The 27,783-nt window shown below is 39.4% G+C and overlaps 2 protein-coding genes across 2 annotated transcripts in view; one reads left to right on the top strand and one right to left on the bottom strand.

Annotated features, from left to right (window-relative positions):
• The window catches only part of SREK1IP1 (SREK1 interacting protein 1), a 43,996-nt gene extending 38,810 nt beyond the window's left edge, over positions 1-5,186 (top strand). Inside the window, exon 5 of the mRNA XM_032404344.1 lies at positions 378-5,186. Coding sequence (XP_032260235.1) covers positions 378-567 — 190 coding nt within the window. The 3' untranslated portion in view covers positions 568-5,186. The remainder of the gene's footprint in view (positions 1-377) is intronic.
• A 9-nt stretch (positions 5,187-5,195) lies between these two features.
• SHISAL2B (shisa like 2B) lies at positions 5,196-27,783 on the bottom strand. The gene is made up of 3 exons (XM_032404342.1): positions 27,473-27,783; positions 23,412-23,569; positions 5,196-6,492 (listed from the first exon to the last, which is right to left on the bottom strand). Exons 1-3 carry the CDS (start codon positions 27,661-27,663, stop codon positions 6,356-6,358), a joined length of 486 nt encoding a protein of 161 aa, XP_032260233.1. The 5' UTR covers positions 27,664-27,783; the 3' UTR covers positions 5,196-6,355.

A 27,783-nucleotide genomic window follows, 5' to 3' on the forward strand; every position in this document is an offset into this window, starting at 1 on the left:
AACTTATTGCATATGCGAATGAATTGTATATATAATAAAGGCTTGGTAAATGACACTTTGCTCAAACCTTAGAAGATTTTGAAGGGTATGACAGGATGAAAAACTGAAAATCACAGAAAAATCATTATATCCTACTGAGTTTAAAACTTATTACTAGAGTTGAGCAGAATAGAGTTACTTGTCAGTTTCTGTGGCCAAGGAGCAAAAATTCCAAAGTCAGTATTTTAAGAGAATACAAATATATAAAGCACATTTTGAGTTTCTTTGTTTATACCCCACCTTGCTCCAAAAATGATTTAAGGCAATTAAAATCTCATTTAAAATTTACCTATCAGCCATAAATGCAGTTATCAGTCAGTATGTATTATTGCCCATAGGTCTTACTCATCCAGTTCCACTGAAGAGGACACTTCAAAACAAAAGAAACAGAAATATCAGAAGAAAGAAAAGAAAAAAGAAAAAAAGAATAAGTCAAAAAGGGGGAAACATCACAAAAAGGAAAAAAAGAAGAGAAAAAAGGAAAAGCATTCTTCCACCCCTAATTCTTCTGAGATCTCCAAAAAGTAACTGAATCTTCAGCCTAAGCCATTAAATTTTGAAATTTGGTTTTGAAAGTTATCTGACCTTCCTTGGAATTTGCTATATAATTATGCTTTGCAATAAATCACAGCCTTTTCCATATAGACATTTTTTTTTTCATATATGGGACCATTGTCGTCTGGCAATACATTTTTAATGTGCTGACTCTAAGGTATTGAATCAGTCTTATTACTTGGTAGCCATGCCCCAAGTATAGTTATTTGTACATACAAAACACATTATTTTTGGTATTCCTGACTCTTTGTCTGACTAGTGTTATTACTTCATAAGTTGATTGTAAATGGCTTTACTACAGTCAACAGCGGTGTTCTACCTAGCACTTCATGAGTATTTGCTGAATCAAGTGTCCACCTTGCAGTGATAAAGTGAGGTAGGGGATAATGCTTTGCTCTTGACTCTGAAAAACTTAATAGCTTTATATCCTATGATAATATATAAAGGTAGTGAAATTTTTCACTGTTGTTTTTAAATCTCAAGCCTTTTTTGGAAGTCATAGGAGATGAAGCTGTTTTATTGGTTTTAACTGGGACATACGAAATGAATGGTGTTGGCAGGAAGATGATAATGAAAATACTTATAAGGAATTTTTACTGTTACATGAAACACAGAGTGTCTAGTACCTGCCTCCTCTGTTATTGTAACAATTACAATTTTCTTCCTTGTTTAAAAAGACAAGTGTAGCTCAGCCTCATAGAGATGATGCTGTGTTGGGTAGAATTTTTAGGATAGACTCCTGGGTTGTTTTACAAATGTGCCATATTGGCATCTCTTCAAGTGATACCTCAAACACAGAACTTTTTAATTAGGAGAATGACAGCTAAATCATCGTTAGAGCTGATTTTTATTGTATTCTGTATGTAAATTTTATGAAGCTTGTTTCTATGAGTAATGTGGAAAATTTTTATAAATGTGAACATATATATTTATTTGTCTAAAATAATTTGTAGTTTTGAAGCAGGTTTCACACTGAATTTATGGTTTCAAAAATGACCAGTTTGGGGTGTTTCTCTCTTTTACTTCAGTCATAGACCTTAAGAGCAGTGACAAAAATTTAGGATTAAGAATTTTATTCTGTACTTTTTAAAATATAAGAGCCAGGGAGTTGCATCATGAAAGCCTTTATATAACAATGGAAATTTTATATGGGTAAGCATTTTCAAACATATATTAGTAGATAGAAGTGTTTCTTACATTTTTAATTTCACAATGATCAGTGCCCCTTACTTTGCTTAGTTTTTAGATAGCCCTGACACCCACTGAGTTAAACACTTAACTGTTGTAGCAGCATCAAACATCACTCAGTTATCATGGCTCGGCACCAAAGACTGCATGTACCTCACTGTGGTGCAGTTAGAAATTTTCAAGTTGCTGACCTACAGACATGGCTACAGGTAAAATCATTTTGGTGAAATCAGGTAAGTATACGTAACCTGACAAGCTGGAAAGGTGTACTGATTCTTTGTTCATCCAGCTCCCCTCGCTGGCATGACCTCAGTCACAAGGGGGGGTGGAGGGCAGCTTCCTAACTCCTCATACCTGTGCTTACTATATTCCCATTCTAGGGAAGCTATGCCCACAGCCCTACTCTAGCGTTATAGCTGAGGAAGTTTTCACACTTCTAGCTTTTCCATAATCTAATTTAGTCAGATGGCCTCCTCAAAAAGAAACCCCCCCCCCCCTTTTTTTTTTAAATAGTTCTATCAGTTGTGGAAGAGAAACAGAGTTACTAGGTTTTTAAGGGTTTGTTTGGCCTTTGCTGTATTTTACGTATTTTTTAAACTGCATTTTATGAAAATACAGTTCTTTGGTTATTATGATGAAAAAATAAAGAAAAATTTTTAAAATGATTGAAAAATGTTACATGCACAAGGATGACCTCATCCTATTAAGTGTGTAACATGGTTTAAAATGCTAATAATTGTAGTGAAACAAAGTTAATTCAGGTATTGGTGACTTTTATTTCTGTTTATGGTAGAGATTATAAATTGGCTCATTAGATTTGTTTCTGAATGGGGACACAATTAATAATGGTCCAGAAGAGTTATATAAAATTCAGCACTCATTAACTAAAACAGGGTGCAGATTAAAAAAATTTAATGCTCAGTAATTTTTTCCACTAGATAATATTCTTGGAATTATTCTTAAGTAAATTCCCCATAGTATGAGAATAGTTTAAGAAATCTCTCATCTGAATAAAATTCATTTCTTTTCACTAATTTTCTTCTAAAGTGATTTTGTTGTTGCGATTGGATACAGATCTCACTCATAAATTTTAGAAGATTAGTGAAATTTTCCCTGAGGCAGTATGTAGCAGAAGGAAAACTGAATTTAACAGAAAAATCCAAAAAGTCCTGGCCTTTCTAACCACCTGTGTGACTTTCAACTAAATCATTTAGCTTCTCTGGGCCTTGGTATCTTTCATCTATAACATATTGTACCCATTTATTTCTGAGACCTTTTCCCCTCCTTAATGTATATGCTTATCAATATTTTAGTACAATTCAAGTACTATTATTCATTTTAGAAATTATTATAGGTAAGAAGGTAGCATTCTGTAATGGTAAAGGTTGAATTTACTAAAAGAACTTAATTAAACACATTCAACTTCTTTAAGGAGATAATTGGTATTTGGTTTACATTCTTACCAACCAATGTGTGTCATTTTCGCTAGATGCATTTGGAATTTATGTTTCGCTTTGTATCTGTAACCTGATTATCTGAATACTCTGAGGCTATTGCTTTTAGCTAATGGATCTACCCCCCACACAATTCCCTCTTTCTTTTCTCCATTATCATCTGTTGGCTAAAATCTCTCCGAGGTATCCCTAATTGTTCACCCTTCATACATATCTGTTTACATCTTTGGTTCTCTGAGGTCAAAACACCAATAAATAAGGAGTAAAACAATTTATGTGTCTGTATTTACAATTCACTCTGTCTAAAATTATATAACTCTAGGTCACCTTCAATTAAACTAGGTTGCGGAGTTACTATAATGTTGATAAAAATGCCATCAATTCTTTTCTTCAGCAAACATTGATTGAGCACCTGGCATGGCAAACACTCTGCTAAGTACTGGCGATACAGAGATTCATAAGACTCCTTTGCTTCCCCAAAGAGGTTCCTAGTTTAGTTGGTAGGAGAAACAGCAGAACACATCACTGTATGATAAGTGCAGTAATTGACCTGAGCATGTGTTTATAGAAACACGGAAGGCAACTTAGCTTGCCTGGAGAAGTTAGAAGAGGCAACCTAAAGAAAGTATTGTTTGACTTGGATTTTGATGGAGGATGAAGGTGGAAGCCCTGGCAGTTACGAGTGCATACTACGAACAGAGACCACAACAGAAAAAACTGAGTTGTGTGCGTGTCAAGGATTGCAAGCAATATGTGAGGAAGGAAGTGGGAAGAATTGAGACTACTACTGAAGGTTCGCAGGAACACGAGAAAGCAGTCTTAAGTTCCATGTTTGGAAGCTTGGACTTGAATCTCATGAGACACCATGAGAGAGTTTTAAGGAAAGAAATGACTTCTATTGAGGTTTGGTTTCATCCATTTCAAAATCCAATTAAACAGTTTTTAAAAGATGAAATTGCTCTCATGAGAAGGCCACATAGAAAATAACTTGAATCTTTTATGTCCTATTATTTGTATATTCCTGTTACGTCCTCTTCTAGACCCACTTTTCTTTCTAAGATTTGATGATTACCAAAAATTCCATTGACTTGTCTTCTAAAAACACATAAAGCTACTATATTCTTTATCAGACCCATCCCCAGAATGACCTGCATATATGCATACTTGGAAATGTGCTTTGTTTTAAATTTTTAGGATTATTTGAAAAAAATTTTTTAGATTATTTTTGACTGACTTAAATTCTGTCACTGGGTTAGTATTTGTTACACCCAAAAAAAATCATTTAAAATAGTTTTCATTGTATAGACTTGGTTGTAATTTGATGAGGCTTCTCGCTTTCTTAATATTTTGTCTCAATCTGTGAAGCACCGCTGCTTCGAAGTTACAAAGACACATACCGGTTGGTCCACTGGTTGAGCCCGGTGGCTCTCCCTCAGGTAACCTGGTTTGGCAGGGACTATAGCTAGTACCAGTGCTGGGATTCCATCTTCCTGGGCAGCTGGCCTCCAAGGAGAGTATATGTCTTAAGCCAGCTTGATGATAATCCCATTTGTGAAGCCCAGGAGCTGCAATCCGCGACACATCCAGCCATGCCCAGCCTCCGTCTCTCTCACAGGTTAGGACGAGTTTGGGGAGCCATGAGCATTTTGCTGGCCTTGACCAGTTTGCCTGCTTCCTGGGTCATTTATGGGATCAGCACTTGCCCTTGAACAGCAAAGGAGAACTGTACCAGTGCCTTAACTTGCTCATCCTAGGTTTTTACCTGAGGCAACATCTGATTAATAGTGTAATTTTGAATATCTGTGTATCAAGACAGCCAGTGTGAAATCCAGCATGGCCAGTAGATGTTGCAGTAATGATCTTGGAGCCATGCTCTCAATATAGCCACATGTGGCTATTTAAATTTAGATTAATTAAATAAATAAAATATAAATGTATTCTTCACTTGCACAAGCCACATTTTAAGTGCCCAGTTGCCACATGTGGCTAGTGGCTACCATGGACAGTGCAGATATAGAAAGAACATTTCCACCATCACAGAAACTTCTGCACAGTGCTGGTCCAGAAGACATCCCCAGTTCTTGGTAAAAATTTTGACAGCCTAATGGCCAAAAGTTTCTAAACCTGAGATTTGCATGCCGAGAGCAGTAGGGCATTCCTTTTTTTTTTTTTTTTCCTCTCAGACCAGAGAAGCCGTATTTGACACATTTTGAAAGGCTAGTCTTTCAACTACAGTAATTTTATACAACACGGTGGATGTGTTGGGAAGAGCCAGCTTTTTATTATTAATTAAAAAATTAATCCTTTTTTCCTAGTGAATTCCATTAGAAAACAAGGTCTGTGTTCTTGTAATAGAAATCATACTTAGGAATAAAAGTCTTTTAAGACAATTATAATGTGCAGAAACCATAGTTTTATTTCTAGATGTCTTAAGTGGTATTAATGCAATAGCCTTAGGTGGGACTAGAGAATTTATTTTTTTATAACTTTAATTTTAGAAGTTCTGTAGGAACTTTATCAGTGAAGGATTTTTGTTATGGTTATCCCTTGGTATGCAGAAAATATTTATTATGCAGATTATGCATTGTGACCTATTTTGTTATTGAATGTTAGGTTTTATAAAGACAGTACATTCATTTTGTACCCAGCAATCCCTAAAAAAAGGTAGGGGTTGATCTCTAGGAGACTTAACTTGCCACCTCTGTTTTATAAGACCATCCTCCCTGAGATTTACCTATCCAGTACCATCTCCTAAAAAGAACTGCCTCTCAGTATCAAAAGAATTGTGAAATGTTGGTAATGTGACAAATCTCCCATTGTTCCGCACTGGCGTAGGTTCGCTTGTCTGTGTTATTGATAAGTTCTTTAATTTCACCTGACATATTAGCATAATTTCATGTAATACAGAAACATCTTAATTAGCAAATAAAAGTAAACTTCTGCATATGATCAGAAACCTTAGTGGGTTTTTAATAAATTAATTGAATAATCAAAAATGCAGCTGTGTCTTGCTTTGTGAATGGTGAATTTTTGAAAAGTACAATTACAAACTCTATTTGAAATGCATTCTTTATTTGTATTGCTCCATCTCTCCAGTGAGCTTTTGCAACACAGGCTTTTTAATAATATACAGTTTTGATTTGTGTTGTATCCATTTTTGGATCTTGAATTATATCATAAGCTTCATCGGATGTTTCAATTGTTGAATTTGATGCTGCGTTTGAATTGGGGGCTTTGGTTTTCCTGTTTGGGTTGCCTGCAAAACACAAAATAAAATGAAATAATTATTTGGAATTATGATATAAAATTTGGCTTTTTAAGATGTGTGCTTAAAAAATACATTTTGGAGCAATATTGAAAATATGTCTTAAAAACGCTACGTGGATGAGTGAGAATTGAATCATTTCAAAGTTGTTTTTGAGCATTTCCTTCTGAAAGTCAAATTAGGGAAATACTCAGTAACAGAAGTAAGAATTTCATTTTCATTTCCATGCTTACCCTTCTTTCTTCCATGTTCCCATGGAGGAAATTACACATTTGAGAAGAAGGTAACAATTTCTGGGTTACTTAATAAAAGTGTGACTGTCCCTGTGCATAAAAATGAACAAAACTATACTAAAGCTTATCTTAATAATTTGCAACACTCTTAAGGCTTTGCGATCATAATCTGTTTAGATGTAATGTTTAAAAAGAACACATTTGTGCCACAATCTCATTCACTCATTCCACGGAAATATGAGTCCAAAATGCACAATGGTAGAGGAATATGGACCTTTGCTCATCACAAAAACTAAAGCTCATAGCAAAGAAATAGATTATTCTTCAAGAATGATTGTTAGAAAAGTTAAGGGGGTGCCTGGGTGGCTCAGTCAGTTAAGCATCAGACTCTTGATTTCAGCTCAAGTCATGATCGTGACATCGAGCCCTCACGTCAGGCTCCACACTCAGCGTGGAGTCTGCTTGAGATGCTCTAACTAACTAACTAACTAACTAAATCTTTAAAAAAAGAAAAGTAATTGTATCATATAGCTCGCCAATATATACAAATTTAAATACTGTATAAATATGTAGAAGCACTGGATAAATCCCCGCTGTCACTAATGCCCTCCTGGTGCTGAATCCCTAGCCCAGTTCGTGGTCTGCATGCTGTCTGACCTACTGGCAGCATTTTCTCTCGTTGGCCTCCAGGATATCACCCTTTCTTGACTCACCTCCTGTCTCCATTGCTCCTTCTCCGTCTCTTGTTGGTCCCTTTTTTCCTCCAGGCGTCTTAGATTTAGGAGTGCCTCAGGGCTCAGCCTGTTGGTTCCTATCACCGTCTCCCTCCCTAATTAGTCGCATTTAGAAAAACATGCTCTGAACCTGCCTCAGACGAAGCAGAACCCACTGGCCAAGAGGTTCCACTATTAGAAACAGATCTTTCCTCTACCCTTTGCCACTTGCATAAGTCGATTCTCATCTTTCAGTGTGTTCGTCCTGCCTGGCTTTGCCCATTTATAAGTAACTGTACAGACTACTTTCCAGGCCCCATCAGAATACCCCCACTGCGGGTTGATTTCAGAATTCAACACTCACAGGGCAATATTATTTACAAGTTGTGAAGAACGGTGTCTCACTCCAGCTCCCAGATCATGCCCACAGAACTGAAATGTGGGTGGTATTGGTCTCTGAGCTCATCTTAAAATATCCTAAGTTTAAAGCATAGGGCCTAGAATCGTTCAATAGATGGTTTTGTTTCATTACCCCTGAACCTCTGTGGTGGTAAAATAAATGTTCTCCTTCTCAACATTCAATCATAATGTTTCAACCATCTAATCTGATTTTTTAAAAGTTAATTTGTTGTAGGCACAACATTTTCTGGCCTGGCAAGTAGCTCTATGCCCAGTCAGCAATCATTCTCCATTAAATGGAGTAGGGAAGGCTGGTATGAAAATCTAATAAACCGATACATTTGACTTGACTGTTACTTGCAAAGTGGAGTTTTAAAAAATAGTAGATAAAAATTTAGCTACTAAGCACTTAAGTAATGGAACTTATTCTCTGTGGGGGCCACTGAAACTGTTTTCCTCATGTAACATTAGAAAAACGACATTTTGAACCTAAAGATACATCCAGACTGAAAGTGAAGGGATGGAGATCCATCTTCCATGCCAGTGGACCTCAAAAGAAAGCTGGGGTAGCAATTCTTATATCAGACAAATTAGATTTTAAACTAAAGTCTGTAATAAGAGACACAGAAGGACACTATATCATTCTTAAAGGGTCTATCCAAAGAAGATCTAACAATTGTAAATATCTATGCCCCCAACATGGGAGCAGCCATTTACATAAGCCAACTGTTAACCAAAATAAAGAGTCACATTGATAACAATATGTTAATTGTAGGAGACCTCAATACTCCACTCTCAGCAATGGACAGATCATCTGAGCAGAAAATCAACAAGGAAACAAGAGCTTTGAATGATACATTGGACCAGATGGACCTCATAGATATTTACAGAACGTTCCACCCTAAAACAACAGAATACTCATTCTTCTCGAGCGCACATGGAACTTTCTCCAGAATAGACCATATACTGGGTCACAAATCAGGTCTCAACCGATACCAAAAGATTGAGATTATTCCCTGCATATTCTCAGACCACAATGCTTTAAAACTGGAACTCAATCACAAGAAAAAATTTGGCAGAAATTCAAACACTTGGAAGCTAAAGACCACTCTGCTCAAGAATGTTTGGGTCAACCAGGAAATCAAAGAAGAACTTAAACAATTCATGGAAATTAATGAGAACAAAAACACATTGGTCCAAAACCTATGGGATACTGCAAAGGCGGTCCTAAGGGGGAAATACATAGCCATCCAAGCCTCACTCAAAAAAATAGAAAAATCCCGAATTCACCAACTAACTCTACACCTTAAAGAACTAGAGAAAAAGCAACAAACGATGCCTAAGCCATGCATTAGAAGAGAAATAATTAAAATTAGAACAGAAATCAATGAATTAGAAACCAGAAACACAGTAGATCAGATCAACAAAACTAGAAGTTGGTTCTTTGAAAGAATTAATAAGATCGATAAACCACTGGCCAGGCTTATCCAAAAGAAAAGAGAAAGGACCCAAATTAATAAAATTATGAATGAAAGGGGAGAGATCACGACTAACACCAAGGAAATAGAAACAATTATTAGAAATTATTATCAATAACTATATGCCAATAAACTGAGCGATCTGGATGAAATGGAGGCCTTCCTGGAAACCTATAAGCTGCCAAGACTGAAACAGGAAGAAATTGACAACCTGAATAGGCCAATAACCAGTAACGAGATTGAAGCAGTGATCAAAAACCTCCCAAAAAACAAAGAGTCCAGGGTCTGATGGATTCCCTGGGCAATTCTACCAAACATTCAAAGAAGAAATAATACCTATTCTACTGAAGCTGTTTCAAAAAATAGAAACAGAAGGAAAACTTCCAAACTCATTCTATGAGGCCAGCATTACCTTAATCCCCAGACTAGGCAAAGACCCCATCAAAAAGGAGAATTTCAGACTGATATCCCTGATGAATATGGATTCCAAAATCCTCAACAAAATCCTAGCTAATAGGATCCAACAATACATTAAAAGGATCATCCACCACGACCAAGTGGGATTTATCCCTGGGATGCAAGGGTGGTTCAACATTCGCAAATCAATCAATGTGATAGAACACACTAATAAGAGGAGGGAGAAGAACCATATGGTCCTCTCAATTGATGCAGAAAAAGCATTTGACAAAATACAACATGCTTTCCTGATTAAAACTCTTCAGAGTATAGGGATAGAGGGAACATTCCTCAAGTTCATAAAATCCATCTATGAAAAACCCACAGCGAATATCATCCTCAATGGGGAAAAGCTGAGAGCCTTTCCCTTAAGATCAGGAACACGTCAAGGATGCCCACTCTCGCCACTATTGTTCAACATAGTACTAGAAGTCCTAGCAACAGCAATCAGACAACAAAAAGAAATAAAAGGTATTCAAATTGGCAAAGAAGAAGTCAAACTCTCTCTTTTCGCAGACGACATGATACTTTATGTGGAAAACCCAAAAGACTCCACCCCCAAATTACTAGAACTCATCCAGCAATTCAGTAATGTGGCAGGATACAAAATCAATGTACAGAAATCAGTTGCTTTCTTATACACCAACAACACAACTGTAGAAAGAGAAATTAGAGAAACGATTCCATTTACAATAGCACCAAAACCCATAAGATACCTCGGAATAAACTTAACCAAAGAGGTAAAGGATCTATACTCTAGGAACTACAAAACACTCATGAAAGAAATTGAAGAAGACACAAAAAGATGGAAAAATATTCCATGTTCATGGATCGGAAGAATAAACATTGTTAAAATGTCTATGCTACCCAGAGCAATCTATACCTTCAATGCCATCCTGATCAAAATTCCAATGACATTTTTCAAAGTGCTGGAACAAACAATCCTAAAATTTGTATGGAATCAGAAAAGACCCCGAATCGCCAAGGAAATGTTGAAAATGAAAAACAAAGCTGGGGGCATCACGTTGCCCGATTTCAAGCTATATTACAAAGCTGTGATCACCAAGACAGCATGGTACTGGCACAAAAACAGACATATAGACCAATGGAACAGAATAGAGAACCCAGATATGGACCCTCAACTCTGTGGTCAAATAATCTTTGACAAAGCAGGAAAAAACATGCAATGGAAAAAAGACAGTCTCTTCAATAAATGGTGCTGGGAAAATTGGACAGCTACATGCAGAAGAATGAAACTCGACCATTCTCTAACACCATTCCCAAAGATAAACTCAAAGTGGATGAAAGACCTCAATGTGAGACAGGAATCCATCAAAATCCTAGAGGAGAACATAGGCAGTAACCTCTTTGACATCGCCCACAGCAACTTCTTTCAAGATACATCTCCAAAAGGTAGTGAAACAAAAGCAAAAATGAACTTTTGGGACTTTGTCAAGATAAAAAGCTTCTGCACAGCAAAGGAAACAGTCAACAAAACAAAGAGGCAACCCACAGAATGGGAGAAGATATTTGCAAATGACACTACAAATAAAGGGCTGGTCTCCAAGATCTATAAAGAACTTCTCAAACTCAACACCCAAAAAACAAATAATCAAGTCAAAAAGTGGGCAGAAGATATGAAAAGACACTTCTCTGAAGAAGACATACAAATGGCTAACAGACACATGAAAAAATGTTCATCATCATTAGCCATCAGGGAAATCCAAATCAAAACCACACTGAGATACCACCTTACACCAGTTAGAATGGCAAAAATGGACAGGGAAAGAAACAACAAATGTTGGAGAGGTTGTGGAGAAAGGGGAACCCTCTTACACTGTTGGTGGGAATGCAAGTTGGTACAGCCACTTTGGAAAACAGTGTGGAGGTGCCTCAAAAATTTAAAAATAGAGCTACCCGATGACTCAGCAATTGCACTCCTGGGTATTTACCCCAAAGACACAGATGTAGTGAAAAGAAAGGCCATATGCACCCCAATGTTCATAGCAGCAATGTCCACAATAGCCAAACTGTGGAAAGAGCCGAGATGCCCTTCAACAGATGAATGGATAAAGAAGATGTGGTCCATATATACAATGGAATACTACTCAGCCATCAGAAAGGATGAATACCCAACTTTTACATCAACATGGATGGGACTGGAGGAGATTATGCTAAGTGAAATAAGTCAAGCAGAGAAAGTCAATTATCATATGGTTTCACTTATTTGTGGAACATAAGGAATAGCATGGACGACATTAGGAGAAGGAAGGGAAAAATGAAGTGGGGGGAATCAGAGGGAGAGACGAACCATGAGAGACTATGGACTCTGAGAAACAAACAGGGTTTTAGAGGGGAGGGGGGAGGGGGGGATTGGTTAGCCCGGTGATGGGTATTAAGGAGGGCACGTACTGCATGGAGCACTGGGTGTTATACGAAAACAATGGATTGTGGATCACCACATCAAAGACCAATGATGTGGGCACCTGGGTGGCTCAGATGGTTAAGCATCTGCCTTCGGCTCAGGTCATGGTCCCGGGGTCCTGGGATCGAGCCCCACATCGGGCTCCCTGCTCGGCAGGAAGCCTGCTTCTCCCTCTCCCTCTCCCCCTGCTTGTGTTCCCTCTCTCACTGTGTATCTCTCTGTCAAATAAGTAAATAAAATCTTTAAAAAAAAAAAAAACCAATGATGTATTGTATGATGACTAACATAACATAATAAAAATTAAAAAAAAAAAAGAAAAACGACATTTTTATAGGTTTATTTTTCATGTGCGTAGCATTGTTTGTCCTCTTCAGTATTCTAGCAAGTAAAGATAAAGATCAAGGATATAAGATGTAAATTAGTTGCATATTATCTGGGTGGCTTTTGCATCTTACATAAGCGTTTCTTTAAACATCTAAAACTTAAAATTTTATTGGAGTTCCTGGAAGTCTGAACTGAATGTTGGTTAATTCCAGTCCTTCATGTTTCCTAAGCTTTTTACATTCTTAGAATCATAAGACATTTCAATAAGACTTTCAATGTGTTTTTATCTACCTTGCCACATACAGTTTTTGTTTTTGTCTTTTTTTAATGGGAAATAAATTCAGGAGGTTATTTCCCAACTTAGGGGTTCTCTCTAAGTCATCTCCCTTCTGACAGCTTTAGTTTCCATTATGTATTTTCTGGCAGCAACCAAAAGAGTTTACCTACCTCGTCTACTGCCCTCTGAGATTTAAAGGCTTGCAAAAAACATATCCCAGTGTTACAGGTCTTTCTTCAAGGACTTACAAAGACGCCCATTCTCCAGCCCTGACTCATTTCCTTGGCTACTGGATCCTTCTAATCAGTATAGGTACAAATTTGTTTCTTAGATTGACTTCTTAAAGCAGGCAGTTCCCCTAACAGAATCAATTTACTTCACAAACAAGAAAAGATTTGTTATAAACACCATACCAATATCATTTGAAGCAGGAATTTTGATCAGCAAGTTAACACCCCTAGTGTTGACTCTCTTCTCACAGCTTACAAAAATCCAAAGGTGCTTTCAATGTATATCTTTCTGGTAAGTTAGAATAATGGGACATGGGGAAAAACAACTGCAGTGAATAGCTATAGTGATAACAGAGTCCAGCTAACTGCATCTCTGTGGAATAATTTTAAAAGAGCAAGAAAAGTCTGAGCAACCTCACCTTTTCCTAGTTTTGCTTTGATAAATAGAAGCTAATTTCTTAACCAACAAAGTAGGGATAAAGTCAGCAGCCTCTTTTTCTGTCCCAGGACTACAACATGGATTAGATTTTAAAGAAGAAATCTGTAATTCCATTGAGCTCCCAAGGGATTTGTTACACATAAAAGGTTTTCCTTATTTAATTCCTCCTTTTCCTTACTGAATGCAGACTGTGAAGCTCCAACATTATTGTTCTTTTCTGGGTTTGATATTAGTTGTTCTTTCTGCTGCTCATGTCCCATTTTCATTCTCTTTTTTTTTTTTGGTGTCTGGTCATCAAAGAGAAATCTCAACCTTCCTTTAATCCTATACCTCTCAGATTGGTATTTAAATTAAAGGTTTGGCCTTTGTCAAAATTCAGATCCAATTCATCAAACAATCTTTGCACATATCCTTATCACGAACTACACCAATATATTTTTTCCTATAATGGTTAAATTTTGCATTCATTTTCAGAACCAGTCCTCAGGAATCCATTTATCTTACAACTCTTCTATGAACTCTGCCCTTGCCTGCCATTTCAAAATATCAAAAGAATACTGGAGACCCCTGCAGGTCTTCATCTCTTTGACTATCTGGCCAGGACTGTAATTAAGCTTTTCTGCCATTATCTGCCTACATCCCCCTAGCTTCTGTGTCACATTCTCAGTCCTACAGCAGCTTCTAATTGCTAATTAACTAGCTGACTTTACTCCTGAGTGGAAAATCTACACATCCCACTCATCCCACAGTTCCTCCTAGTGAAAACAAGCCACTTTAAATCTGTACCCTGTGTTTCTGATTTGCAAGAAGATGTTTTCCCTTCGAATTTAATATGAAGCATAGGGCTGGATCTGATGTTAATGATGAAGTGGGCAAAACTTACCCAGTGACCTGCTGATCTTTTGTGCTTTACCCTGTGCAGGGCCCTGCCTTCTTAAGAATATATAGGTATCTCAAGTAAATACAGTTAAAAATTCACTGTAAAAGCTACAGTCTTAGACTTGCCCTTTGGCTTTATCGGTCCATCAGTGAGTGAAGGCAGTTCTATCCAGAAATGTTTTTCCTATCCTATTTTTTTCCACCATGGGCCTTTTTTTCCTTTTTCTTTTCTGCATTATTAAAAATTTCCAGCCACTGATGACTAACATAACTCACAAATAACTTAGCTCATATTTAAAATCCTCTAAATGAATTTTCACAAGAGACTAGCTTCTATTTTGTTTATTGGTTCCAACACCAGCCAAGATTGCCTAACCCTTAGCTCTGAGGAGGACCCACAAATACTAAATGTGTTGGTAGCTCTGCTGAGTAATTTGGTTTTCTACATCTAGGGACAAAAACAGTTGTAGGAAATTACAGCCTCGTTAGAAAGGTCCCTTTAGGAGGCACAGTAACCTTTTCTGTCGTTGAGTTCAAATAACCCCATCTTCTACTAAGATCTCAATGAGTTCTTAAGGCCTTTCTGGGGGCGCCTGGGTGGTTCAGATGGTTAAGCGTCTGCCTTTGGCTTGGGTCGTGATCTCCAGGTCCTGAGATCCAGCCCCGAGTCTGGATCCCCACTCAGCTGGGAGTTTCCCTCTCCCTCTACCCCTCACCCTGCTTGTGCTCTCTCTCTCTCTCAAATGAATAAATAAAATACTAAATTAATAATAATAATAAAAATTTTTTAAAGGGCACCTGAGTGGCTCATTTGGTTAAGCGCCTGCCTTCAGCTCAGGTCATGATCCCAGGGTCCTGGGATCGAGCCCCCGCATCGGGCTCCCTGCTCAGCCGAGAGTCTGCTTCTCCCTCTCCCTCTGCTCATCCCCCTGCTCCTGCTCTCTTGCTCACTCACTCTTTCAAATAAATAAATAAAATCTAAAAAAAAAAGCCTTTCTGAAACAAAGAATGGTATTACCAAATAATTTGGCAGCCTAATTAATAAAAGTTTTGAGCAGAGTTTTGTTGGAGGGGTGTTAAGGCTACTAAGAAAAATAGATCCCAAAGTTATCTATAAATTTAGTGCAAAACCCATCAAAATATCACTTAATTTTTAAAAATTTGACAACATGACTCAGAAGTTTATTTGGAAATCTGAACATTACAAGAGTAGCCAAGAAACTTTGATAAAGAAACATAATGGGAGGGAGGAGAAAGTCTTGCCTGGTCAGATATTAAAATTATATCACTACAATAATTTTTAAAGTATTTTTAAAGTATATTATTAGCTTAAGAATAAACAGAGTGATAAATTTAACAGAGCAGAAGGTCTAAAAACAGATCACAGTGTATATAAGAATTCAGTCTATGACATTTTAAATTGGCAAGAGAAAGATGGATTATCCAATAGATATTTGGACAATGGGCTCATTTGCAAAATAAAAAGGCAGATCCCTACCTCATACTTTACACCAAAACTAAAATTCCAGCGTTATTAAAAATTTAAACATAAAAACAATGAATAAATGTAATAGAAAAAATATAGGTGGATATCTTTATAACTTATAGTGAGCTGAGAACTTTCTTTTTTTAAAGATTTTTAAAAATTTTATTATTTTTTAAGTAATCTCTGCACCCATCTTGGGGCTTGAAATCATAACCAGTCTGAGCAACCTCACCTTTTCCTAGTTTTGCTTTGATAAATAGAAGCTAATTTCTTAACCAACAAAGTAGGGATAAAGTCAGCAGCCTCTTTTTCTGTCCCAGGACTACAACATGGATTAGATTTTAAAGAGGTGAGAACTTTCTAAGTATGAAACTAAAGGGAGAAAATACAAAAGGAGAAACTTCTCTAAATGAAAAATTGTCACATACTAAATTACAAGGGAAACAACCGCGAAAACATTTGCAATATATGTGGAAAAGAGTTTAGTTCCTGTGTGTAAAGTTCTTTTAAAGCAGTGAAAAATGTACATCCCCATAGAAAAACGTGTATAAGGTATGAACAACAGTATGCCACAGAAGAAATAATGACAGGGGCACCTGGCTGTCTCAATTGGAAAAGTGTGCAGCTCTTGATCTCAGGGTCTTGAGTTCAAGCCCCACATTAGGTGGAGAGATGACTTAAATAAATATTTTTAAAAAGAAGAAATAATGACAAACATTAAAATGCCCACTCCCACTCTTAATTTAAGATAAAAACACTATTATTTTTTTCAACGAAATTAGTAAAATGTGTATCTTTTGAAATAACAATACTAGTCCTTTTCTGGAGGGCGGTTAGCAACTTGTATCCACAGCCTTTAATACGTGCCCATCCTTTGGTCAACAAGTCCACTCTCAGGGATTTATGCTAAGAAAATAGTTAGATAGTTTGTGCAATGTATGTGTGTAATGAAAAAGAAAATGGAAGCTCGCTCAAAGTCAACAAGAAAATATGGTATACTCAGATTTTGGTTTCTGAATACTATTCCCAACTAAAATGAACCAGGCTTTTTAGAGAAATATCAGATTCCAGGGCTGGAACAGGGGACGTACAGGCTGCCTGGAACATTTTGTGACAGAAAGCAAAAAAGTGCTCAAAAAATTACGGACACAGTTCAGAAGGACAAAGGACCCAGTTGAAAGGGGCTCCCACAGGACAAAGCTGAGACAATGGAAGCATCAGAATAAATAATGACAGTCATAGAGTATTTTAAAACAAAGCATCTGAGTCCATACTGATCTGAAAAAATAAAGGAATAGGTCAATAAAGAGGGGAGAAGGAAAAGCTCTTCCTTATGTTTGTTATTCCTTAGAATAACAAACAATGTGGGGCTTGGAAAGTCATCATTTTATAATTATTGTAATAATAGTTTTAAAATTATTTTGAAATTTTGAACGAAAAAATTCAGTCAAGAGCCATCAATGAGTAGATGAAAGTTTGAGGAGGAACAGAATATTTTCAATCTCGAAGTACCTCCCTACAAATTACTTAGGAATTAATAGGGGAAATAGTGACTTTACAATGTCTTAATCCAGCAAATACAACCTTAACCAACGAATCAAAGTTCACATCACCCCTAATGGGACAAACCAATATTATGTGCTTCCTGAGAGGATGCCCTGAGAGTATGATTTCTGTGGTATTCCTGTCGAGAGGTATTATCTCTCTCCAATCATGAGAAAATATCAGACAAATTGAAAGACCCTTTACAGGATAACTGGCTTCTGCTTTTCAAAAATATCAAGATCATGAAAGACAAAGAAACGCTGGGGATTAAAGGAGGCTTAAAGAAATATGACAACGAATTATAAGACTAGATCCTAGATGAGAAAAACATCGCTATTAAGGATATTGGCAAAATTTCAATATGAACTGCAGATTAGATAATATTACTTTATCAGTGTTACATGTCCTGACTTTAATAAACATACTATAACTATGTAAGAAAAAAAAGTAAGTTCTTAGGAAACACTTACTGAAATATTTATGGTTAAAAGGCATGATATCCGGGGCGCCTGGATGGCTCAGTCGTTAAGCGTCTGCCTTCGGCTCAGGTCATGATCCCAGGGTCCTGGGATCGAGCCCCGCATCAGGCTCCCTGCTCAGCGGAGAGCCTGCTTCTCCCTCTCCCACTCCCCCTGCTTGTGTTCCCTCTCTCGCTGTGTCTCTCTCTGTCAAATAAATAAATAAATCTTTAAAAAAAAAAAAGGCATGATATCTGCAAATTATTTTCAAATGGTTCAGAAAATATACATTGAGAGAGAGTTGATAAAGAAAATGAGGCAAAATATTAACAATGAAGTAAATCTGAGGAGGGGTCTACAACCTTCTCTATACTATTCTTGCAATTTTTCTGGAAGTGTGAAGTTATATCGAAATAAAAGAATAAAAAATCATAGCACTATGTCAGGATATTAAAGTGGAACTGTTCTTTGGCAAAGGCATTTATTCATTGGCAAACAAAGATGTCAATATTGTTCAGTGAAAAAAAAATACCACAAGACTCATCCCCCCCACTTTGTTATGGTCATGTATGGAGAGCTGCATATCAAAAATCCATGGAAGAGGGGTGCCTGGGTGGCTCAGTCGTTAAGCGTCTGCCTTCGGCTCAGGTCATGATCCCAGGGTCCTGGGATCGAGCCCCGCATCGGGCTCCCTGCTCGGCGGGAAGCCTGCTTCTCCCTCTCCCACTCCCCCTGCTTGTGTTCCCTCTCTCGCTGTGTCTCTCTCTGTCAAATAAAAAAAAAAAAAAAAATCCATGGAAGAATTCAACATAGTGTTAATAACCCTCATCTCTGTATGGTGGAATCACGGAAGACACTGTTTGTTTGTTTCTCTGTATTTTCTAATTTTCCATCAATAAAAGTGAATTGAAAGAAACGTTTTTCTTTCTAGGTGACTCTTCTAAGAAGAAGAAATAGAGCAGACCATTCTGAGCCAGTCCGAGTCATGTTTTGCTTATAGGTAGAAGAAACAATTATGTGATCTTCAAATGTGCTTTCTCAGTATTCCATATGTAATTTATGTTTTTCTCCTAGACAGCTGCACCTTCCTGAGGATTTGCTTACCCTTTTTCATTTATATCACCTGCCTTTACAAAAGAGACCACCAGATACAGGGGCTTGGAGTTGTCTATTATCTCTATCCAACTGTATTATTTTATTTGTGCCAAGCAGCTCTACTAATATCCGCCCTTTTAATTTCCATCCAGAACTCTGCTTCCAACAGCCCCTCTCCTCAGGCCTCCACCCCTCCCTCCGCAACCCCGAGTGTCAGTGGATGCTCAAAACCACAGGGTGGATGTGCTTGATCTTCCCGGAGCACCAATTTTCTTCAGATATGAGAAGGAGAAGATGTTATTATTAGAGTAAAACAAGCCATTACATTCAGCCAAATTGAACAATGACGTAAATTTTAAAAATAAGATGGGAAAAAAATAAAAATAAAATGAAACTTCAAATAATTTAAAGTTCATAGGCCTCAGGCAAGTCTTTCCAGTCTAGCCCCTGGAATTCTGGAGGTACAGGTTCCTTTCTTATTCCCCTTTAAGGATTTTCCAGCAGAAGAGTTTGAGAAGCAGGGATTTGGGACATTCAGCCCGCTAACTGCTTCTCTATTAGCCATTAATTCTTCTACAGCTTATGAAATGAGACCTCCCCCTCAGGAGTGTCTGCTCAGAAAGATGCCCTTCACACAGTCATCTTCTCAGAACTCTACAGCCGACAAGCAATGGGGTTCTTTTAAATGCTGGCATTTGAAACACACATAGCTCAAAACACACAAAAAAGGGAACAAAACGATGATGGGATACAATTTAAAGGATCAATTTCCTAGCCACAGCTCCTGTGCACAAAGTGAGCCCTGGAGGTAGGCCAATGAACCTCTGCAGTCGCTCCCAGCGGCCTGCTGTTTTCAGGATCAATTCAAAACGTATAAAGGCTTAAACTGTATACATTAAAAAGGAGGGGATGCCTGGGTGGCTCAGTCGGTTAAGCATCTGCCTTCGGCTCAGGTCATGATCCCAGGGTCCTGGGATCCAGCCCCGAATTGGGCTCCCTGCTCAGCAGGGTGTCTGCTTCTCCCTCAGGCCTCTCCCTCTACCCCCACCCCCACTCGTGCTCTCGCTCTTTCTCTCAAATGAATAAATAAATCTTAAAAAAAAAAAAGACCAATAGGATAAAGATACACAAGGGAAAAACCTTGGCACAACTGCCTAAGATTAGACTTAGACGGTTGTCTTTTATAGAAACAGAAAAGTTCAGTGCCCTAGGTCAGTTTTAGAATGTGCACAAAGACATTTTTCCCTTTAGGCCATTTGAATTGCCTGTAATGAAAACAGTCTCAATTATAAAAATTAATGCAAAATAATGGGAGGTCGACTCTTAAGAACAGATCTTTTTTTTTTTTTTTAATTTTATTTATTTATTTGACAGAGAGAGAGAGCGAGAGCAGGAACACAAGCAGGGGGAGTGGGAGAGGGAAAAACAGGCTTCCCTCCTAGCAGAGAGCCTGATGCAGGGCTCGATCCCAGGACCCTGGGATCATGACCTGAGCCGAAGGCCGACACTTAACAACTGAGCCACCCAGGTGCCCCAAGAACAGATCATTTTGAAAGAAGATGAAACCGGTTTCCTCTGATGTAATGTTTACCTACTTGGTTCTTCCGCAAACATTTTACTATCCTTGACCTTGAAGGCATCCCTTAAGTGGAATAAAGAGTTTCTGTTTTTAATAGCTAGAACACTGGAACCTATTCCTAGGTGGGAGAATCACTGGAACAGAGCATGCACACCTCACAACAGCACCACAATATTTTCACTCTAAAGGGTCACTTTCAAATATAAACCGTTTTTCTCTTCCTATTTCAGTGACATTTCGATTACCTATTTTGTTTTGGGCTCTGCACCATGTCTGATTTGGTTAAAATCAAACCAAAGGACCAAAATCACCTCATTGGAAAGCAGCAGGAAGGCAGCGATCATATAAAATCTGCCTTGTCAATAGCAAGCACTCAGGAAAAGGTGTCTGGAGTTAATTTGCTGGACTGATAAACAATGTTTTTGAGAGGAGACATTTCGATGCAAGAAAGCAGCTTCTTCTAACTACCTCAGAAGTGCATCAATGGATCTCCTTAGCTAAACAGCAATGAGACTACAAGACTTGAATCAACAAGCCAGCTAACTCTGTTGCTAGGTTCTCAGAGGCAACATGAAATAACATTTGGGGGCAGTCCCTGAGATCAACCAGTAAAAACAACCAACTTCTATTTAGCACAACGCATGGCGTAGAGGAGACATTCGATGATTGTCTGATACCTCTAGAGGGGACAATAAAGATGCTCCTGTAATCACCTACTATAAAGGTGTAGCACTACTCATTCAATTCATTCAACAAACATTGCTAGTGCTCTAGGCAGTAGGGATACAGTAGTGAGGAAACAAGTGAAAATTATTACTTTCCTGGAACTTACTTTCCAGTTGGAGTGGAGAAAAGTTAGACAATAGGTAACTAAATTATATAGTATATTAGTGCCACATGCTTAGGAGAAAAATAAAACAGGAAGGGGGTATGAAATGTTGAAGGGGAGTTAAGTCACCAGATATGGTGACCAGGGAAGAACTCCCTAGGAAGGTGACTTTTAGTAAAGATTTAAAGAAAGTGAAAGTCATATGGGTATCTGAGGGAAAAGCCTTCTGGACAATGGTGACAGCACATGCAAAGGCCCTGAGGCAGAGGAGTTTCAAGGAACAGCAAAGAGGCCAATGTGTCTGGGCACAGGAGATGAGAGAAATGGGGGCGGAAAGGGCAGACCACAGAAGCCCTGTTAGGTCCCAGTTAAGGCTTCTGTATCTAACAAGAGAGATGGGAAGCAATTAGGATTTTTTAGCAGAGGAATGACAAGACCTGACTTAGCTTGTAACAGGCTCACTTTGGCTGCTTTGTGGAGAGTAGACAGCAGGGGAGCGAGGGCTTACTTAGCTGGGAAGGGAAGCTGTTTGTTTTAAAATGCAGAGTCTGGAGTTTGTGGTCTTAACGAACTCCCTAGGTGATTCTTACGTATAGTAAAATTTAAGAACGTCCACGTTAAATTATCTAAGCACTTGAGACAAAAATTCATTTTATGCATTGGGGAGGGTAGGTACTGTGGTGAGCACTGGGAATTGTGTAGGGCCAATGAATTACAGACCTGTACCCCTGAAACAAATAATACATTATATGTATATACATATATATATATGTATATATATATATACACATATATAATAAAAAATAAAAATAATATAAAAACAAATTGAGTTTAAGAGCTAATGATTTGGTAGTCACTAATCCACTGCTTCATTTTGCCTGTGAAGAAACAGGATCTAAGCCATTGGACTAAATTCAACTAACAACCTGTCAATTCGGCCACACAGTTCCAAATGGTGCTTCAGAAAAAGAACTGCTAAGGGACCTTGGCCTCTTGCTCTGTGACGCAGGATGCCCTCTGAGAGAGACCTCCTCTACAGAAAAGGAAAGTAGAGCTAATGCGATCATTCAGCGACAGTGTATTTGATAAGGTCACAGAGCATGTACTCCAGAAATATAAGTTTCAGGGTTCAGCGGAAAGAGAGCATCTGAGCAGGTGATTTTCCAAAATTTTTTAAAGTAAACTTTTTCATTCTCTTTTTAAATAGAAGTTACTGAGCACTTGTATCTTATTCTAAATAGATTCTATTTATATATTCTAAATTTTTATTAAAATACGCTCTATATATCTCAAAATTTATGACTACTACTTTTTAAATACACTAACAGAAATTTATATTCACAAAAATTATAACAATTCTTTCTGACTGAATTTCATAATGCTAGCAATTAGCATTTGGTTGGCACTTCGTAACTGAGATAATGAATCCCAGTTCCACAAACTATACATAAACATTTCTTTCTACTTTACAGTCACTCTTCCATGCGCGCCTGCACACACGTATACCTTAACTAGTTTGTCATCTATTCAAGAACAAAGACGGTCTTCTATTTACCTTTCCTGTTTTTCTATTCCTTTTGTGTGCCTCTGAGATATTTTAGGTACCTCCTCTGAATTCTGCAGCTCTCAGGCACCCAGGTGAATGCTCAGCTGACCACTGACTGACCCATCTTGAGCAATGCAACCCTGAGAATTAATTATCAGATATTTTGCTCCTCTATTTATTCTACATCTTTGGCTCTATCACAAACAAAATTTAACAACTCCACGAAGCTAAAACCTTTATAACTGAGAGCCTTAAATACAGTAGAGCGATTTAGTGGATCCATGAGAACAAGTTTTTCATGAGAACATTTACATCCTGCCCCTCTTCTGTCCTTTGGCCCAATTTCTCGAAGGTATTTCAGCATTAATGCCTAATTTCCTATGAATTTCTATAAAGGCACATAATGAGTTGAATTTTTAAAAAGCATTCATGGTTCACCGGATGGTGTGTCACCCAGGGACAGGTGATTCTCTTGAATAGAGTGCAGGAAGTTGGCTGCAAATAATGGACGCAGATTACCTTCGTGAGTGGAAGAAGCCTCGAGGTGCTGAAGTTTAAGGCCATTGTCTAGCTTTCGAGGCTTTGTAGACAGAAATAAGTAGCAGAGGACACAGACGCTGACGACAAAGGCAAGCAGAACAAGGGCAGCAGTTCCCAGTCCAACCAGGGCACCGATGCTGAAGAAACAGGAAGAACATCCTCACTGTCACACAAAATGGTTTACACATACACTAGAGAGAAGGTCTGAAGATTGTTCATCCTTGCTTCAGTCATTCCTAGCCAAACTATATTTTAGTATAAACAGTATATGCTTGAAATCTATAGCTCACCTTTTGCTTTCATCAAATTCTTCTATTTTCTCTACACATTTATATGTTAACATTAGTATAGAAAACTATGTGAACTCATATGGCAGGTGAAAGGTCACGTGATTCTCCCGGGCGAGTTTAAAGCTATTTCAGTCGAAGAAACCTCTATTAGTATATTTTAGGGGCGCCTGGGTGGCTCAGATGGTTAAGCGTCTGCTTTGGCTCAGGTCATGATCCCAGGGTCCTGGGATCAAGCCCCGCATCGGGCTCTCTGCTTGGCGGGAAGCCTGCTTCTCCCTCTCCCTCTACTGTTCCCCCTGCTTGTGCTCTCTCGCGCTGTCAAATAAATAAATTTTTTTAAAAATCTTAAAAAAAAATTATATTTTAGAAGGAAAAATCGTGTTCACCCACAAAAAATGAATAGAAAAATACTGACTGGTGCAAAAGTAGTGAAGCTCTACTGAGCCACCCAGGCGCCCCAAGCCTCCGACTCTTGATTTCAGCTCAGATTATGATCTCAGGGTGGTGAGATCAAGCCCCTAGACAGGCTCAGGCTGGGTGAGGAGACTGCTTGAGATTCTCTCCCTCTGTCCCTTCTCCCCTCGCCCGACTCTAAAAAAAAAAAAAAAAAAAAAAAGGGAAGTAAATCATGGTATAATCATCACTGAAGAGTAATCATCATTGAAATGGTCATTGACAAGTAATGACCTTTTTCTTCATCATCGTCCTGGCCTGCCTGCAGGCTTCTGCTATTTCCTAGAGATTAGGGCCCCGACAAGTTTGACAAGTACCAAAGAGAAGGAGGGGAGAATCTGACCAGGGAGGCTAGATGTGTTAGGGTTCTGGAAAAAAGGAGAACAGAATTAAAAGGGAGGTGCTTAAGCTCATCCCATTTATCCTTGATTTTACGAGATAAAGCCCCCTGCCATTTAGAGATTGCCTCCTTGGCCACAAGGGAGTGGAGTGAGACCTCCGAAGATACTTGTGCTTGGTTTATTAATGTCAGCAATCCCCCCAGCCCTGCACACAGTGAAGACTGGATAATTCTGTGGCTAGAGTCAATATATGTTTTATATTTAAATTGGAGTTTGCCCTCACTTGTGCACTCTCTTCCAAGGGCGAGACTCTCTGGCTCTGGCAAGTCCTCTTTCATGTTTGTTGGCACCAAAGCTGACTTTTGTAGATTATATACGTCAGGGAGGGTTAGGACTATGCACAGACACAGGGGAACATAAGCCACTTAATTAACATTATCCGCTGCACAAGACAGCTAGGCTGCCACACATCTAGAAAGATTCTTGAAATGAGAACCGGTTATTAAAAAAATGCTCAAAGTAAAAAGTAATTTAGTCCATTTAAAAGTAAAATTGTCAACCTAATTAAATTCAACATGCATATTGTGAGCTTTTAATGTATACAATTTAAAAGCCCATCACATGATTTGTAGGAAAAACAAAGCATTCTCATTCTGCTTTCTATTATAATTAAAGAAAATAATGGCAGCTTATCCCTTATCTCGTTGGTTAATGAGCGCTGAGAACACAACGGGGAGTCCGAGGTGCTGCCACCATTATTAACACCACCTTCATAATCTTGACAGACAGCTTGTGTCACAGTTCCATTTTATAGAAGCGTTGCTTCATGCGTACAAAACTCTAGATAAAGATGAAACTCCAGGAATCTCCTAAAATAGTCCTTTTGACAACCGCTTACTGAACTCATGTGTTGCCCTGTGCAAATGGCATCATTTTCCTAGGTCCTGAAGCAGGTTACCAAAGGAAGCCCCGAGAGGTTAGGGATTTGGAGAAGGAGCAAAGACTGTGGTGGGCCAGACGCAGGAAAGGGAGAATTATCCTTTCCTTCCAGCACCGGGATGGCAGTCCGCTTTCCAGTCCCTGCGGGGGGGTCTGAAGTTGCTGCCTCGTTCACGCCGCAGTTCTCCTACTTAGCACCTTTGCTTGCCTCGGAGTAGCTGTGCTGTGCCTTTCTCCGGCAGCTGCAGAATCTCAGAACAACTGCTAGTGACTTCGGGAATATTTTTCGCAGTTGGACTATTTTCAATTTGGGCGAAGAGCAAAGAATGTGAGGGAGATGAAGCGCTGAATTTTTGCCTCCCCATTGTGTTCTCAGTGCTCAATAACTAACAAGATCCCCAGGTTTAACATTGCCAACAGATGCTCTCAGTTGAAATGATTTTTGTGTGTCCTAGGAACTGAGCTATACTGTCCGTTGTGTCCGTGCTGAATGAAGACCCGGCAAGCTATTCATTCTTCGTGCCCTCATAAACCGATCCTCTGCTGCCTGTCACTTTGGAACTATTCAAGGATCTGAGAATCCCAGGCACTTTTCCAATTGAGTTTGACTTAAGAGTTGCCAGTCTCTGTCGGAGGTGCTGCCACCATTATTAACACCTCCAAAGACTCAGAGCTGGGTTACTATGCTATTTTCCAAAAGGCCAGATAATATGCCAGTGCAATAAATACTGATTACTTCTCCAAATGAGAGGGATAAGCTGCCATTATTTTGCAAGATTATGCCCCACTCCGGCACAACACAATGTTGTTAGCTGAACTTATTGGTAAGTGGCACTCCTTTTGAGATTTTTTTGACGCTTGCAATACATTTTGGAAAAATTATTTTACTGCCTCAAGAAATAACATTTAAAGTCAGTTGCTGTGGACTGGACATGTGTGACAAATTCTGGATCATGCTAGAGGATTAGAGGAACAACACTCTTCCGCTTACTAGCAGAATCTCTCTCTTGTCAAGCATAAGCTAATTAGTTTGTGAGAAACAACTGAAGGTGGGTTTGGAATTCTTTCACATTCATTCTCCAGGCAAAATCAAAGAATGGAGTTCAAAGGTTACAATCTTGGGGGGGGGGCGCAGAAGACACTTTACAGTGAAAATATCTGCATAAATACTAGGTGGAATAAGTAAAATTCCCATCATAGGAAAAAGAGGCAAGAAAGACTCCACTTTAGAAAGTCTCTTGTCTTTCCAGTAATGGCCGAGTGGCCTAGGTGTTAAGAAAGGGGTGTCCTGAAAAAGGTTCTATGGAGTATTATAGCAAGTAAAACTTTCCCTGCCTACTGTAGGTCTCCAGTTCGGTTCTGGGTCAGTTTCGGATCATCTGAAAAGAGCAAATTATAAAGTCCTGTCGCTGTATGTGTACACACACACACACACACACACACACCCCTCTTTGATTTCTTCTCACCCTCAGAGAGACTTTAAATACTCTGATCCTTGGTTAATACCTTAAAATGAGTCCCAAAGTCGTCCCCTTTCTATTCAAAGCACCAAATGCGCAAACAAATCAAAAAGAGAATGAAAACCTCCTCAAGTTATCTGCGTGTCTTCTCTCTGCCGGCGGAGCCTCCTGCCTGGAACTCGTCCCTGGCGGGCGTGGAGACCCGGCGCGGGGCTGAGCGGGGCCAGCGGAGCCGGTACTGCGTGCGCCCTGGGCGCACAGCCCGCGCTCCTCCCGAGCTCCTCCCGCGCCAGCCTCGCCCGGGGTCCAGGGCCCACTCACACTTTTGGCCGCCACAGCCTGACCCTCGCCGGACGTGGGCAGCACCGAGCGGGTCCCGGGGTCGGGGGTGGGGGAGCTCCGAGCCGGGCGCGCTTTGTCTGCTGGTCCCTCACCCGCCCTCGGAGGCTCCATGTCCTTCCTGAGGGACCCGACCCGAGCGGGCGACCCTCCCACTCCCGGGGTGGCACCGCTCGTCGCCTCCCCAGAGCCCGCCGCCAGCCCGCCGCCCTGCCCACCTGAGGCTCCACATATAGCTGTGCTTGTAGGGGAAGTAGCTGCCCGGCTCGCTGCAGCAGTACTTGAGGTCGGCGAAGCCGCAGCAGTAGAGCAGGGCGGCCCCCTCGCCGCTCCGGGGGCACTCGAAGGGCTCCACGAAGCTGTGGTTGAGGCTGTAGTAGCCCGAGCACACCCGGCTCGCCTCGCTCATCGCGGGCGGCTGCGGACAGGGGCACGCTTGCCCCCGGACCTGCGCTCGGACCGCACGCGTCCCGCGCCGCCCGCGCCCGCGCACCCCCACGGCCCGGGCTTTCGGTCGGACAGCCTGGGA

Source organism: Phoca vitulina, unplaced genomic scaffold (genome assembly GCF_004348235.1).
Source record: "Phoca vitulina isolate PV1807 unplaced genomic scaffold, GSC_HSeal_1.0 scaffold6, whole genome shotgun sequence".
In the NCBI taxonomy this organism is placed as follows: Eukaryota; Metazoa; Chordata; class Mammalia; order Carnivora; family Phocidae; genus Phoca; species Phoca vitulina.

What these genes read in the sequence shown, in the direction of transcription:
- SHISAL2B (XM_032404342.1), bottom strand. Translation starts at nt 27,663, where the DNA reads ATGAGCGAGGCGAGCCGGGTGTGCTCGGGCTACTACAGCCTCAACCAC. An exon ending in AGCTATATGTGGAGCCTCAG is followed by an intron (nt 23,570 to 27,472) that starts GTGGGCAGGGCG and finishes CTGTTTCTTCAG; the next exon opens with CATCGGTGCCCTGGTTGGAC. An exon ending in GGCTTCTTCCACTCACGAAG is followed by an intron (nt 6,493 to 23,411) that starts GTAATCTGCGTC and finishes TGTGTTTTGCAG; the next exon opens with GCAACCCAAACAGGAAAACC.